Source organism: Fistularia commersonii, chromosome 14 (assembly GCF_037954325.1).
Source record: "Fistularia commersonii isolate RoL2024-O1a breed Wild chromosome 14, RoL_Fcom_v1.0, whole genome shotgun sequence".
Lineage (NCBI taxonomy): Eukaryota > Metazoa > Chordata > Actinopteri > Syngnathiformes > Fistulariidae > Fistularia > Fistularia commersonii.
The window spans coordinates 2,642,745-2,659,584 of NC_141297.1; the positions used below are offsets into that span (position 1 = coordinate 2,642,745).

The 16,840-nt window shown below is 47.1% G+C and overlaps 1 protein-coding gene across 2 annotated transcripts in view; it reads left to right on the forward strand.

Annotated features, from left to right (window-relative positions):
• The window catches only part of scube3 (signal peptide, CUB domain, EGF-like 3), a 106,141-nt gene that overhangs the window by 86,056 nt on the left and 3,245 nt on the right, over window positions 1-16,840 (forward strand). For both annotated transcript variants that reach the window (XM_086159613.1, XM_086159615.1), the window contains 13 exons: window positions 4,943-5,059; window positions 11,987-12,109; window positions 12,393-12,509; window positions 12,595-12,690; window positions 12,831-12,947; window positions 13,046-13,207; window positions 13,294-13,497; window positions 13,618-13,779; window positions 13,876-14,043; window positions 14,121-14,282; window positions 14,371-14,568; window positions 14,677-14,829; window positions 16,608-16,687. In XM_086159613.1, coding sequence (XP_086015739.1) covers window positions 4,943-5,059; window positions 11,987-12,109; window positions 12,393-12,509; window positions 12,595-12,690; window positions 12,831-12,947; window positions 13,046-13,207; window positions 13,294-13,497; window positions 13,618-13,779; window positions 13,876-14,043; window positions 14,121-14,282; window positions 14,371-14,568; window positions 14,677-14,829; window positions 16,608-16,687 — 1,859 coding nt within the window. The remainder of the gene's footprint in view (window positions 1-4,942; window positions 5,060-11,986; window positions 12,110-12,392; window positions 12,510-12,594; window positions 12,691-12,830; window positions 12,948-13,045; window positions 13,208-13,293; window positions 13,498-13,617; window positions 13,780-13,875; window positions 14,044-14,120; window positions 14,283-14,370; window positions 14,569-14,676; window positions 14,830-16,607; window positions 16,688-16,840) is intronic.

Consider the following 16,840-nt stretch of genomic DNA (forward strand, 5'->3'; position numbering starts at 1 on the left):
TTGTCGAACCCCCACCCGCCTCCACCCACACCCACCCACATGTGTTCAGCTTGAGAAGTCTATTAGTCTAATCAGTCTGTCTGTTCTACAGGCCCGGCGTTCTTCCCCCGCGTAGCTCTTTTTTCCATCCGTCTCACCAATGTTTCCAATGAACGGTTGAATCCAAAATGCTAATCTGGGGGCCAGAACAAACCACGTGGACCTCTCAGGTAGATTATCGTAACGCCAACCGTTTTGGATTCCTCCGTCGTTCAGATTTATTTTCCATCCCACGGCTGGAAGGTCCCTGGTTCGATTCCAACTGGGGGGGGGGGGGCAGGAGGGGGTTGGGGCTTTGTGTTTTTTGGAATTTGCATGCCCAGAAATATGCAGATGGCAACTTTGATTTGTCCAGATGTAGGAATGAGAGGTTCAATGAGAGGAACAAGGGTTAATCGCGGTATGCCTCTTTTGGACATATGAACAAGAGGGTGACTGGCAGTATGCCTCTTTAGGACATAAGAAGAGAGTGAATGGTTGTATGCCTCTTTTGGACATAAGAAGTGAGTCAATAGTGGTATGCCTCTTTAGGATATGTGAACAAGAGAGTTAATAGCGGTATGTCTCTTTAGGACATATGAATAAGAGAGTTAATAGCAGTATGCCTCTTAAGGATATGTGAACAAGAGAGTTAATAGCGGTATGCCTCTTTAGGACATATGAACAAGACAGTGACTGAGAGTAAGAGAGTTAATGTCAACTTTAATTTGTCCAGATGTAGGAATGAGAGGTTCAATGAGAGGAACAAGGGTTGATCGCAGAATGCCTCTTTTGGACATATGAACAAGAGGGTGAGTAGCCGTATACCTCCTTGGGACATAAGAAGTGAGGCAATAGTAGTATGCCTCTTTAGGACATGTGAATAAGAGAGTTAATAGCGGTATGCCTCTTTAGGACATGTGAAGAGAGTGAATGTCTGTATGCCTCTTAAGGACATGTGAACAAGAGAGTTAATAGCGGTATGCCTCTTTAGGACATATGAACAAGACGGTGACTGAGAGTAATAGAGTTAATGTCAACTTTAATTTGTCCAGATGTAGGAATGAGAGGTGCAATGAGAGGAACAAGAGTTAATTGCGGTATGCTTCTTTTGGACTTTATAATCAATAGATCCCGGTATGCCTCTTTTGGGCATATGAACAAGAGGGTGACTGGCAGTATGCCTCTTTTGGACATGTGAAGAAGAGAGTTAATAGCGGTATGCCTCCTTGGGACATGCGAACAAGAGAGTTAATAGCGGTATGTCTCTTTAGGACATATGAACAAGAGAGTGACAAGCGGTATGCCTCGCTGGGACATGTGAAGAAGAGAGTGGATAGCAGCATGCTTCTTTAGGACATGTGAAGAGGAGTGTGAGTGGTGGTATGCCTCTTTTGGATATATGACCAAGAGGGTGACTGGCTGTATGCCTTGTTAGGACATAAGAAGAGATTGAAAGGCGGTATGCCTCTTTTGGACATGTGAAGAAGAGGGTGACTGGCTGTATAGCAGTTTGCCTCATCATGTGGCCCTGTGACTGGTCTAGGGTGAACCCCAACTATTGTCCAAGACAGCAAGGATAGCCCCAGCACCGCTGAATGTAGGATAAGTGGTCCACCAGTTGACCGAGGGTTTGATGAATGGTACCGATGTGAGCATGTTTCGAGTCGCCCCGAGGAGGTGCTTTATGAGCACACTCGCCCGGTCAGAGCCCCGGCTCCCTGGCTTACCGCCCTCTGACGATATTCCGAAGATCTTGTTTATTTTCCAGCGCTAAGCCGGGCCTTAATGTTCCGCGGAGCTGCGGCGTTCGCCGGAGAAACGCTTCAAAACAAGAAATCAGCATTAATGGCTGACATTTATTCCCAAAGTCTGCGTAAGGGAGCTAAACAGCAGCTTTTACGAGGCCCTCCCCGTCCAGAGAAGACCCACATTTTTATGCGGGACCTCTGTTTATAAAATTCAAGATGATCCCGGGTGACATCACCATGGCAACAAGGGGATTATTTGCTTTGAAAAGGGCTCCTCCAGAAGACAAAATATATCTGTTTTTTGAAAGATAATCCCCACGTATAAAATCATACCGACACATAACTTCGGGGTATATTTTAACAGAGACGAAATAATAATCTCGTAAATCTCTGGTTTATTGAGAATTGGCTCCGAGCTGAAACCGGAGGGGAGGGCGAACGACATTCGCCGTTAATTTTGGCAAGAGTACGCGCCGGGCGGCGTGCCGCGGCGCTCTTTGACGATCAGTTACTTTTAAACAAAACCCGCGCCGTCGGATCCCGGCGGTTATCTCGGTTTAAACAGTCACGGTGTTTCCCCGCTGCCAGTGGACCTTGTCCCGTCACTCAGGATAGGGCATGTCTGCTGAACCCTTGCCAGCATTCCTCCACCTTCAATACCCTCCAGAGGCTCCTTCTCATCTCCTAATCCATATGAGGGCAGTCGGGGACACGCTCATCAGATCCCACGTCCTCGGCCGAGGAACATCTATGATAGATGGGACGTCTATGATTATCAGTCCTGAGGAGACAATAGCGAAACCATTTTTCCAAAACCAGGCTTTCTCTCCTCGGGGAAGGGCGGAGGCCTGGCTGTTGTTCGCAAGCTAATCGCAACGATTGGTTGGCGATTCTCATCTCGCGCCATCAGCTCGGCGCTAACGATGTGAGCGCTGTCACGTCATGCGTCGGCGGTACCCGCCCACTCCGCATGGAATACCGGCCGCGATGATGCATTCTTCTCCAGAGTAGAGCGGTAAATAAGGGACACGTATGCTCCGCACACAAAAGGACATAATGATAAGCTGCGTATCGGCTCGCTTATTTTGGAAGAGTCGCCGCGCCTTCATCTGACGCAAACGTCGGCTGTAAGTATGCTAAGCAACCTTTAGCGCGCTCAAACTCTGCCGTTATTACTTGTATGCCATTTCTTTCGGTCCGTCCCAACCAAACTCTTGACCTTCTCTTTGTCGGTCTACCGGTCGAGGCAGAAGGCCGCACCCCGGTTCGAGGTTTCTGAGGGAAATTTCAGGTCTCTTGAGATGTTTTTGGAAAGCGTGTCAAGATTGGGCGCCATGTAAATAAAATACGACGGGCGCCAAGCTACTCCGACTACAGTGTACCCTCACTTTTTGCGGGAGTTACGTTCCAAGACCCCAAATTTTGGTGGTATTTCCAAATATATTAACCTTCACTCAACCCTTTACGAACCTCCCTGCGCCTTTTTGCTCTACTGGCATTGTTTTCTTCAGAAACATCATTATTGCCGCCTCTGCTTTTTTTCTGGTTGAAAACGGCCACGGCCGACCGAACCGTACCGTTGTGCCGATATCGCGACGGATTTTGCGGGGGTTTTGTGGCATTCGTCGAAGCTGCAAGTCGTCGGAGCGAGAAACCCGGTCTCTTCAATTTCTTCCTCTTCTTGTCGCTTCTCTTCCTCTGCCTCGCCGGCAGACCTCGTCATCTCGGCGGGGCTATTAGGCCGTTGATGAAAAAAAATGATAAATCGTGTGATAAATTCCAAAAAAAATGATGTGATCCCGTTTACCTAAACCAGGGGTCGGCAACCCTGAACACCCAAAGAGCCTTTTGGACTCGGAAAAGAAAACACTGGGAGCCGCAATTACTTTTTGACGTCTAAAATAAAGGTACCACTGAATATATTGCTTTTTATTACCTTTACACTTTGTATAAACAACTGTGTAGTCTGTTGCTTCTGAAATTCACAAAGTATTACAGAGAAAATTAAATTTTATTTATGTAACAAACTCATTTTGAGCTTTGGGCTTTCAGAGCGTGTAGCGGAGCCTTGACCTGGATTTTAAAAATAAATCGGGAAAAAAAATCACGGCGTCAGTAAACAATAAAAAATAAATATTTGCAAAATATCTTCATAAATATTTATTTTACCTGAATTTCTGCGCACAGCATCTGCAAATCGGGACTTTACCGGCCTCCGCGAGTATGACGTTATTTTGAGCGGCGAAAAATAATAAATATAATTTTATCTATTTATTTAATTAATTATTTATAATTTATTTATTAATTATTTATGTTTATATTATTTATATATTATATTATATATATTATATTAATTATTTCAAGATCACAATAATCTTCCAACTTAGAACTAAAAGTTAAAAAAAACAAATGAAATACACTTCAATTAAATATTTACAATTTATTTTCCCAAGCCGCTCGGAGCCGCAGTGTAAATATGAAGATCTAGACCAACTGCTTTCTGGAAAACTCAAGATCCACGAAACGCCCGCGTTGTCTGTTTTGAAATTTGAAATCGGACCGGGAGCGCAATTTTCCGTGGAAAAAAAAAAATCCCGAAAGACGTTGACCTGCGTGAGTTGGACCGTCAGTCCGTGTGTCTTGGATTTAGCGGGATGTATTTGTAAGATAAATCGGCGATATCGGCTTTTAGCGGGCGAGTGTGGATTGAAGAGTCTGCCTCCGAGAGCAGAAAGCGACGCTCTTATCTTCAACAATGACCCCCCTTTTTTATTACCCAGGATGTAACATCTTTTGGGGGGCTTCTTAACAATCTTGCCTCGTCGGTATTGCAGTTTAGAGGAAAAAAAAGCGAAAAAGTGGCGAGCGGGAATAAAAGGCACTTGAGTTTCTATTATCGAGCTTCCCGGCGAGGCCTCTTGTAATCTTGAAAAATGGTTTGAAAACGCCATTTGAGTGCGTCCGGACAGAAAAGCCATATTTCTGCGTGGGCGGGTCAATCGCTCGCCGCGAGAAAAGATGCTTTCTTGTCCGGAAGGGATTTTGGTCATTAAAATTAATGACAAACAACGGTGGCGACGCCGCGCACGCCGGGAGGAGAGTGTGTTTTTTTTTTTTCCTTGCAAGGGAAGGTGAGCTGCAAAATGTCTCTTAACGGCGTTTCTTCCTTCCAGACATTGACGAGTGCTCCTTCGACCGCGCCTGCGACCACTTCTGCGTCAACTCGGCCGGCAGCTTCCAGTGTCTTTGTCACAAAGGCTACGTCCTCTACGGTCTGGCTCACTGCGGAGGTGATGGCACACACACACACACACACACACACACGCACACACTGTCTCTTAAAGTAAATCTCCTGTCTGTCACTGTGCTCTAAAACGTGACTTTATTGCCCGTATTTGTACACACATATATAGGTTTGGACTTTAAATATATCCATCTATATATGTGTTCGTATGTATGTTTACATATATATGCAAGATGTGTAAAAATATACATGAAAAATATGTCATATATATATTATATTTGATGTTATATAATATAGGATATAATAAGATTATAAATATTTCACATATATATGCATGTAGATGTATATGTGTGTGTATGTACGTTTACATATATATGCAGGATGTGTAAGCATACATGAAATGTATATAATATATATATTATATATGATGTTATATATTATATGATGATAATAATAAGGATTTACACATGCATGTATGTGTCTGTATGTACATATACATATATATGCAGGATGTGTAAATATACATGAAATGTATATTATATATATCATATATATTATATATCTGATGTTATATATTACATGATATGATGATGATTAGTAGTATTTACATTATTATTAGTTAGTATTTACACATGCATGTATGTGTGTGTATGTAAATATACATATATAAACATACACACACATATTCAAACACACACACACATATTTATATTTATATATTCATATGTATATATATGTTCATATTAAAATATATATATATTTATGAACAGATTATGTACAATCAGATAGGTAACACCTAACTGATACCCAATGGGGACATTCAGATGCAACCGCAGCACTTGGAGGAGGACAGCTGACAAAAAGACATGAAAAAGGACAGGAACGATAATAAATAAAAAGATAAAATGATAAAAAAAAATAGTAAAAAATATAAATAAAATAAATAAATGAAAAAAAGAAAGAAAAAAAAAAAAAAACTGCTCCACGAGAACATTTGATATATATTTGTATGTGTGCGTGTAGATGTCCATACATGCATGCATACACTTATAGATACAGCCGTATATGTATATTAAATGAATGTATTTTTATATCTATGTATTCATTTATTCACCTTTACCATGTTTTTTCCCGGGTCCGCATGGTTCTCACCATCCAGGTCCACTGCAGAAACTTAATTGTCCGAATGCGAGAGTGAGACGGTGAATATATCAGGATTAGTTTATATATATTTATAGTATGTCTCTATATGACAGAGGGTGAATGGTTGTTTGTGTCCATTTGTGACCCCGCGATCGTTCCAGGGTGAACCCCGTCTTTCGCCCCACGACATCCTTGTGCTCCCATATCCCTGCGTGCAGAAAAACGTGACAAACAGAATAAATGTTTTGACTGAATCTTTAGCTAACTGTGGAAATATGATGCATTCATTTCGCGTTCTACATCGAAATAGCGAAAAAGGGGGGCTTTTGGTCCTCGGTGGCGGTTTTGCGCCCGGGAAAGAACTGGGATAGCTCGTCTTCACCGGAGCGATCGAAATGCTTGAGGTGAATCCCGCCCGCCGAACATCGACGTGTTGAATTTAATAATTCGGCGTCAAGTCGGCGTCCGTCTTAATAATCCCGCGGTGGAAATACCAGAAATACGGACGCGGAAAAGCCCGCCGTTGTTTCCGAGAACAAAAAGTAAATGCGACTAAATGCCCGGATTTGATGGATTACCCATCTCCAGCCGTCTGTAAGTCTCCGCGAGTTGATTTTCAAGTGACCTGAAATGAGCCGAAACAGGTGGCTGCCCGGAAGGCAGGAAATCAATCTGCAGACTTGTGCTACTCTTGGCAGCGGCGCAAAGTGCGGATGATTTGTGCTGTAGTTAATGGACTACAACGTGAAAAATGTGTTATGCTCCTTCAAAGCGGGGGTACGGCTGTATATCCAAAAAAACGTTAGCAGGCACCGCGATCGTACTCCGGTGCGGGACAGATAGCAGAAGCAGCCTCTGGTGCGAGGAGGAGGAGGGTTGGATGCGTTAGATCTGCCCGACATGCAGCGAAAGACCTGCCAGAGCACATCAGGGCGTGACGGCGACCCTTTGATTGAGAGCGTATCAGCGGTTAGAATCTGCCGCTGTCTGCAGCGCCTCGGGGCCTCGCCGGAGACACAGCCGGAGACGGCATGTGCTCGCGAGATACATACATATCCACCGATTTGTTCCCTTTTTTTGCCGCCGTTTGACAGGTCGACTGATTCGAGGTGCGTAGCGACGGAACTCGCCGATGTTTCTTGACACTAAAAAAAAAACGAGCAGGGGGTCGGATCTGAGCGCGACGCCTTCAAAGCGACGGGGTTACGGTCGCGTTTTCCAAAAGGAGGGGGAGGGGGGGGGGATAGACTGACTCTATCTCTGCTCGGCAAACTGGCATAGAGTTAAAGCGGCTTCTGTGATAAAAGTAGAATACGAAGATTTAGTGTAAAACGCAGGCTGAATGTTTTTGTTTTGTGTTTATAGTACATGGAAATGAGAGGGTTGTACGTCACCTCTGTGAAACTTGAATGAGAGAGCGAATGTTGTATGTCTATGAAAGGATGAGTGGTTGTATGCTTAGATTCTTCTTTTCCTTCGGGGTTTTCCCTTCAGGGGTCGCCACAGTGAGTCAACCTTCTCCATCTAACCCTATTCTATGTATCCTCCACTCTCCCACCCACTACCTTCATATCTTCTCTCACTATGTCCATGAATCCTCTCTTTGGTCTTCCTCTAGACCTCCTGCCTGGCAGCTCCACCTTCAGCAACCTTCCACTCAGATCTTCACATGAACAGAGGAGTGTTCATGTCCAAACCATCTTAGTCGCCACTTTGGCTCGGTCATACATGTCCTGCACCCCTGCGACAAATTCCTTTTTTCCTGTAGGCTTTTTTCTTCAGGGGTCACCACAGCAAATCAACCTCCTCCATCTAACCCATCTGGATCCTCCTCTTTCACACCAACTACCTTCATATCTTCTCTCACTATGTCCATGAATCCTCTCTTTGGTCTTCCTCTAGACCTCCTGCCTGGCAGCTCCACCTTCAGCAACCTTCCACTCAGATCTTCACATGAACAGAGGAGTGTTCATGTCCAAACCATCTTAGTCACCACTTTGGCTCGGTCATACATGTCCTGCACCCCTGCGACAAATTCCTTTTTTCCTGTAGGCTTTTTTCTTCAGGGGTCACCACAGCAAATCAACCTCCTCCATCTAACCCATCTGGATCCTCCTCTTTCACACCCACTACCTTCATATCTTCTCTCACTATGTCCATGAATCCTCTCTTTGGTCTTCCTCTAGACCTCCTGCCTGGCAGCTCCACCTTCAGCAACCTTCCACCCAGATCTTCACATGAACAGAGGAGTGTTCATGTCCAAACCATCTTAGTCACCACCTTGGCTTGGTCATACATGTCCTGCACCCCTGCGACAAATTCCTTTTTTCCTGTAGGCTTTTCTCTTCAGGGGTCACCACAGCAAATCAACCTCCTCCATCTAACCCTAGTCTCTGGATCCTCCTCTTTCACACCAACTACCTTCATATCCTCTCTCACTACGTTCATGCATCTTCTCTTTGGTCTTCCTCTAGACCTCCAATTCCAGCATCCGTCTACCAGTATATTCACTATCTCTCCTCTGTACATGACCCAACCATCTCAGTCCGGCTTCTCTGACCTTCTCTCCAAAACATCTAAATGATTAAGTCATTCCTGATCCTATCCATCCCGGTCACTCCTAAAGAGAACTTCGACATCTTCATCTCTGCGACCTCCAGCTCTGCCTCCTGTCTTTTGGTTATTGTCAACACTTGTAGTCTATCCAGCATGGCTGGTCTCACCACTGTCTCGTCCACATTTCCTTTTATTCTGGCTGATAGTCTTCTATCTCTTCGTACCCTTGACACTTTTCTCCACCCATTCTAACCTGCTTGAACCTGTTTCTTCACTTCTTTTCCATAAATGAAAGACTGAATAGTTGTATGTCTCTATATGATATGTAAATGAGAGAGTGAATTTCTGTTTCTCTGAATGAGAGGGTGAAATGTTTGTATGTCGTAATATGAGTTACAAATGAGTACCTTTTTTATACCATTGACCGATTTTGTGCATGAAAATGTTTCTGCAGATCGGTTCGAGGCACGGGGGGCTCAAGTCATAAAAACTTTTGTCTGTTCACAGTATTTAATCTGAATACGACGATTTCGATTATATTAAACAATTACAATATTAAGTGCGGCAGTAAGGCAAAGGCGGAAACGTTCGTTTTTCAAAATAAGATTTGGAACGTCTAATAAAAAAAAAAAAAACATTTGCTCATTTGCGTAACCCCACGAGCGCAAGATAAGTGCGTGGAGGTTCTCAGTCATCCAGGTCGTGGTGAATTCTTGTTAAAATCTTCTTGTCTCTGCAACCGAACTTGAGTTTCTTCACTTGAAGACGAACTGAAGAAGCCTCTCAGATGATGGTCGCCACGACAAGAATTCACCGTGACCTGGAGGACCGAGAACTTCCACAGTAATGGTCTGCGTGCGCAAACGTTCCCTAACCGTTTGGCTAGCTCGCTAGCTAACGCAACGGACCGCGGATCCGTGCTCAACCAGTAAACAAATGACTTCGCAGAACATGAACATGTTTCACCGGCGCGGTGGTTCGCGCTTCGACCTCAAGGCAAGAAGAACCGTGGTTGGACTCCGACAAGGAGAGTTGCATGTTTGCAAATGAAAAAACCGCCCCGAACGGGCGAGTGAATGTTGCCAGTCGCTATATGTAGCCCAGCGATTGCTAAGCGCTAGCCGACGGACGGACGGACGAGGTTACGGACGGACACCTTTTAGATCAAAAAGTCAAAAACACCAAATCCTCCGGCCTCTGTGGATCCCCTTTAGCCGTCCCGGGAATAAAAGCAGCCCGATTTGGATTTTCCTGGCTTTTACTCACATGATGGGTCACGGCTGAGCCGCCGGGGAGTGGGGGGCGGGCAGAAGACGTCAGGCATAAATGACTCTCTATACCATTGTTGAGAGAGTCGGTGATGAATGATCCCCCCCCCCTTTCGCGTTTCATCGAAGCTGTCGGAACTATTAGATAACCCGGGAGATTTATCGTCGCCCCCGCTGTACTCTTTCACTTCCAGCCATAACCAAGGTGAGGTTATTCCCTCGGCTAAAATATATCAGCCAAACAATCCAGAAAGGCTGCGCTCAGTGTTTAGCGACACGATACAATGGACTCTCACTAAGCAAACGCGGTTAGGTCAGTGACCTGCTGTCAAGCATTGTGCAGGGGCCTGTCAACATTCCTCCCCGGTGAGAGTGTATCCAGCCATTCTCCGTCCAAGCCGGCAAAACAATCTGCTGTTTTTTTTTGCTTATCTAGAGGAAAAAAATAGGCCCGGAGCACTTGTGACTAAATACTCCATATATTCAGCAATGCAGCCAGCAGACATGCATTCCTGTGGTATTGACAAATGGGCTTTTTTAGCCCGTAGCGGTTAAAAACGCGAAACTAGCGAAGCAAATCGGCCTTTTTTTCGAGTCTCCGGCGCACGTGGGAACACACGGAAGACTCGCGGTCATTTGCGGGATCGAGTTGCGATCGTAAGTACCGATTTCCGGGTAGCTCGCTATGATTGAATCGTCTCAGCGTTTAGCTTGAAACTGTTAGCGCTGCTGTTGTCACTAGCGGGAGTTCGTTCGTTCCCGTCGCTCCCCTTTTCCCTCGACCCGTCGAGGCAGAATGCCGCCACGTAGGGTTTCTGTCGAACATCTTAAAGAATGCGGTCCAGACGACAAACGTGTTGGGATTTAGCCGCCGTTTCAAAAACGTCCGACTTGATGAGGAGTCCCAGCGACCCCAGCTCACATCAAGACTCCCCTCTGTAATGAGAGCGATTGATTTCAAGCGGACCATTTTTCTCTTATCGTTCAAGCCTTTTCACTTTGCCTCGCGAGAGCATGCCGAGAAAAAGCCCAAAGAGATCCGGAGAAAGGTCACCATTGATCTTTTGTCGTACTTGAAGTAAGAGGGGCGGGGGAAGTCTCAACAGCGAGTGTACAAGTGCTGCTCCCATCAGATATTCATTAGAGCTCTTTGTCCTGTAAATTGAGCGCTTGGATAAGCGGCGCGTCTTTGGAAAACGTTCCCGCGCAGCTCCGGACGACACCGCGACGGCGCGTCGTCGATGAAATCGTCGATGTCTCCGGGGAAAGCTTTCAGTCGGGTGGGTCGGGAGGGGGGGAAAATATGCGACGAGACAATGGAGAACATTTAGAATCGGCAGGCCGGATTGTCGATCGTCGCCGTTATCCGCATCTCCTTCTCCGCCTCTTGTCTACCGCCCGCTTCGTCCGTTAGCGAAGGAGATTTGATCGGAAGGAGACTTAAACCCGACGGCGTCGTCTGACCGCCATCCTAAAACGGGGACGCGGCTTTCCGATTCGGGGATTCCAAATAAAAGCCGATTATCCTGAGAGGCAGGGTTCGCCCCGGGCCGGTCGACCGCGGGGCCACACATAGAGGCATACAAGTCTTCGCTTTTTTTTTTGCTTCCACTTCATAAAGAGACACACAGCCGTTCAAGCGTCTAGACCTCCTGCATGTTCCTGGACCGTCGGAGGAAACCGGAGACTCCGGAGGAACCCCACGAAGGCACGTGGAGACTCCATGCAAGAAAGACCTCCCTGCGGGAATCCAACCGGGGACCTTCTTGCCGCGAGGCAGAAGCAATAACCTCCGCGCCGCCGTATCTGTTACACAAATCTTCAATCCCACAGCGTCGGGATGAATTACGCTCTCCCTACAGCATCTTTTCACAGATGTCTCCTTTAATAAATTCACAAAAACCGACCTCTTGCTGTCCTGCCATCACTCCTTCGCACATATAATTAACTCTAATTTGCTGTGAATCATGCCCACTTAACATTTCTCCAAACATGTATCCCGGCAGATATCGATGAGTGCAGTATAAATCGAGGCGGCTGTAAATATGGCTGCATCAACACGTTGGGGAGCTACGAGTGTACCTGCCCACCCGGGTACAAGCTGCACTGGAACAAGAAGGACTGCATTGGTACGTAGCAGCACTGCCCTCCTATGGTCCAAACGCAGACATGCAAGCAAAGGTGTTCCCCTCTCAGGCCTGCCGGGAACAAGGCCGTGTTGCCAAACCCCAAATTACGGCCCCTGTATGCAAATGCGACACGAATACGCCCATTTTTTCACCGAACAGCATGTTCTGGACTATGTTTTTGACAAAGATGCACAGGATAGAAACAGAAATCGGTCACTCTTTCACATCACAACCATCCAACTCTTCTTTTTTAACCGCTCACTTTGTCTTTTCATGCCTTCAGAGCTGGTGAAATGCCCCGCCGGTTTGGTGGCGCCAAAGGCAACTTTAACGTGTAGCAAGACCGGCAAGAAGGAAAGCTGCTCCCTCACTTGCGCCTCCAAAGCTCACTATCTGGCAGGTACGTCCCGCGCTAACAAGCGAGCGCCTCGAAATGGAGGTTTCGGATCCGAAATGACGGGACCTCCGCTCGTTGTTTCACGCAGAGTCTGACAACAGCTACTCGGTGAGCTGCGGCATCCCCATTCTCAGAGGGAAGTCCCCTGCCAGGCTCAACTCCAGCAGCAGCCAGAGCTGCATAGGTGCCGCCCTCCGGATCGTTTTAGACTTTCCAACCATGCATTGTTAGCGCGCGGGCCGGCGGGCCTGTGTTTCGTCCTGTCCGCGGTGCGATGTTGAATTTTTGCCCCCCCCCGCCCGCTGTTGCTGTGTTTGTGTGTAGAGACTTTGGCGCCTCCAGTGAAACAGACGGCGTCGTTCAAGATAAAAAACGCCAAATGTCACCTCCACCCCAAGCTGACCGGAAGGACAGAGGACAGAGGACGGACACTGGGGCCGGGTCAGTCTCCAACTTTAAGTCGGTCCGACTTCAAGTGCGGTGCGATACTCGTATGCTTGGTGTACGGTTAAACCCCGAGTGGTGGTATCTTTCCGCAGGAGGCGGGCAGCCTTGCAGCAACTGCCTGGTCACATTTGTCAATCTCAAATGCGACTCCTCCAAGAAAACGAAGGGTCGGCGCGCTCGAAACCCCTCCAACAAGGAGGTGACGCGCATCACCCTGGAGCTGGAGGCCGAGGTGAAACCCGGAGACACAACAGGTCGGTCGCACGTCGCACCGTCAGCAATGTGATGGTGTTCCTTGGACACTTCTGAAACCCTTGCTTCCGTACGCCTGCGCAAACAGGGAGTTGTAATCTCAGCTGCCTGAGACAGCGAATGGAGAAGCAGGTCAAGACATACATCAAGGCTCTGAAGAAGTCCATCAACCAGGAGCGCTTCCTGATCCGAGTGGCCGGCTTGGAGTACGAGGTGGCCCAAAAACTCCCCCAAGCCGCTCCCATCCAGGAGAACTGCAGCCCGGGTTCGGAGAGAGACAGCGGCCGATGTGGTAAGACCGAAGTTCCGGTGTCGTCCCACGTAGTCCGAGAAGGCCCGTCATCCGGCTGCTGATTCTTCTCGCTGACGGCGTGCTCATCTCTGACTGGAACCGTTGCGGATGTTCTCTCAGTCAGATGTTTGCCGGGATCTTACTACCATGGCGAGCAGGAGCGTTGCGTCCAGTGTCCGCCCGGCACTTTCCAGGAGAAGGAGGGGCAGCTGGCCTGCGACCTCTGCCCGGGCAGCGACGGCCACGGGCCGGTCGGGGCGAGAAACATCTCCTCTTGCGCAGGTAGTCCGGCGAAAGGTCCCGGGAACGTAGAGCTGGCTTCCGTAACCGTCTACTCTTGCTTAAACCCGCTCCGTCTGTGCTGCAAACCCGATCCAGGCCAGTGCCCCACAGGGTACTTCTCAGGTGACGGATTCAAACCCTGCCAGCCTTGCCCTCAGGGCACCTACCAGCCGGATTTGGGAAGGACACTGTGCTTCCCTTGCGGGGGCGGACTGAGCACCAAGAGAGAGGGCGCCAGCTCCTTCCACGATTGTGAAGTCAAAGGTGAGGTCTCGAAGTCCACAAGAAGACGGACATCTCACTCGGAGTCACTTACTCTGTGCCTTTGCTGTACTCCACAGTCCAGTGTTCCCCGGGTCATTACTACAACACCACGGTCCACAGGTGTATCCGCTGTCCGGTGGGGACCTATCAGACAGAGTTTCGGCAGAACTACTGTATTTCCTGTCCCGGAAACACCACCACCGATTTCGACGGTGCCACGAGCGTCTCCCAGTGCAAGAGTGAGTACGAAAATGACTGTTATTTTTCTTTTTTAAATATCTTAAACGTCGGGTTGGAAGGTAATTAGTTTTGTTTGTGTACGTCTAGACAGGCAATGTGGCGGGGAGATGGGCGAGTTCATGGGTTACATTGAGTCACCAAACTATCCCGGTAATTACCCCGCTAATGTGGAATGCATCTGGAATATCAACCCGCCCAGCAAGCGAAAGATCCTGATTGTAGTGCCAGAAATTTTTCTGCCCTCGGAGGATGAGTGCGGAGATGTGCTGGTCATGAGGAAGAACTGTGAGTACCTCTCTGGAAAGTCGGTGTTTATATATTCAGTGTATGATTCCCCTGTATGAGGAGCCGCCCTGGAAATCCAATCGCTATTTTGTCGGTGCCCTCGCAAAGGGTCAGCCACATCCATCACCACCTATGAGACCTGCCAGACATACGAGCGGCCCATCGCCTTCACCGCTCGATCCAGACGCCTCTGGATCAACTTCAAGTCCAATGAGGCCAACAGCGCCAGAGGCTTCCAGATTCCCTATGTCACCTACGATGGTATGTTCTGGACTGGTACCTTCACATTAGCGTCTAGCTAGCGGTCTGCATTCTTGCCCAAATTTTCTTGTCGTGGCAACTGGACTTGAACGTCTTCACTTGAAGATGTCTCACCCCTCATCCTAGAGGCTTCTTCAGTTCGCAGCCTCTCCGATGAGGGGTGAAGAAATTCCAATCCGGTTGCCACAACAAGAAGATTTTGACAAGGATTCACCTTGTCCTGGACGACTGAGAACCTCCACAGTAACGGTCAGCACACACAAAAGTTCCCAGACAGTTTTGCCAGCTCGCTAGCTAACGCTCCGGACTGGGTTAAACCGGCAAATGAATGACTTCCAAACCCTCAATTCTATTCCTCGTTTTTTGAAAATGACGTCCGCTGCCTTGATCTGACAGCATCGGGTAATGACCCCAGTCTTTGTGTGAGGTCCAAGAGCCCACCTGTTGCACAAACGTGTGAATGAGAGGGTGAATGGTATGTCAATAGGACGTGTAAATGAGAGGGTGAATGGTATGTCCGTAAGACACGTGAGTTAGAGGGTGAATGGTATGTCCATTAGACGTGTGAATGAGAGGGTGAATGGTATGTCCATAAGACATGTGAATGAGAGACTGAATGATATGTCCATAAGACATGTGAATGAGAGGCTGAATGGTATGTCCATAAGACATGTGAGTTAGAGGGTGAATGGTATGTCCATTAGACATGTGAATGAGTGAGTGAATGGTATGTCCATAAGACATGTGAATGAGAGACTGAATGATATGTCCATAAGACATGTGAATGAGAGGCTGAATGGTATGTCCATAAGACGCATGAATGAGTGAGTGAATGGTATATCCATAAGACATATGAATGAGAGGCTGAATGGTAGGTCCGTAAGACGCATGAATGAGTGAGTGAATGGTATATCCATAAGACATATGAATGAGAGGGTGAATGGTAGGTCCATAAGACATGTGAATGAGAGGGTGAATGGTATGTCCATAAGACATGTGAGTTAGAGGGTGAATGGTATGTCCATTAGACGTGTGAATGAGAGGGTGAATGGTATGTCCATAAGACATGTGAGTTAGAGGGTGAATGGTATGTCCATTAGACATGTGAATGAGTGAGTGAATGGTATGTCCATAAGACATGTGAATGAGAGGCTGAATGGTATGTCCGTAAGACACATGAGTTAGAGGGTGAATGGTATGTCTATAGGACACTTGAATGAGAGGCTGAATGGTATGTCCATAAGATACATTAATGAGAGGATGAATGGTATGTCCATAAGATGAATGAATCAGAGGATGAATGGTATGTCCATGAGACACATGAATGAGTGAGTGAATGGTGTATCCATAAGACATGTGAATGAGAGGGTGAATGGTATGTCCGTAAGACACGGGAGTTAGAGGGTGAATGGTATGTCCATTAGACGTGTGAATGAGAGGGTGTATGGTATGTCCATAAGACATGTGAATGAGAGGCTGAATGGTATGTCCATAAGATACATTAATGAGAGGATGAATGGTATGTCCATAAGATGAATGAATCAGAGGATGAATGGTATGTCCATGAGACACATGAAGGAGAGGGTGAATGGTATGTCCATAAGATGCATGAATGAGTGAGTGAATGGTAGCATGTCACATGTGCACGAGTGATGACGATTATTAGCAGTAGTGGTGATTGAACCAGACATAAATCCTGGTTTTATTGCACACATTTGGAGTGTTTGATGAGTTAACCACCGGTGACGCTGTCGTGTTGTTTTCTCCGAATCATCCAGAGGACTACGAGCAGCTCGTGGAGGACATCGTGCGGGACGGGAGACTCTACGCCTCAGAAAACCATCAAGAAATCCTCAAGGTTGGCAGCGCTTTTCCTTGTTATTCTGCTAGTCGGCTTAATTTAAATCAGGCGCGCGAGACCACCTGGGAGACGTTAATCAGTTAAGGATTAAGCCCCGGACGTCGTGTTGTTTGGATAAACAAAACTGTTGCTAGCAAACATATCGGGCCG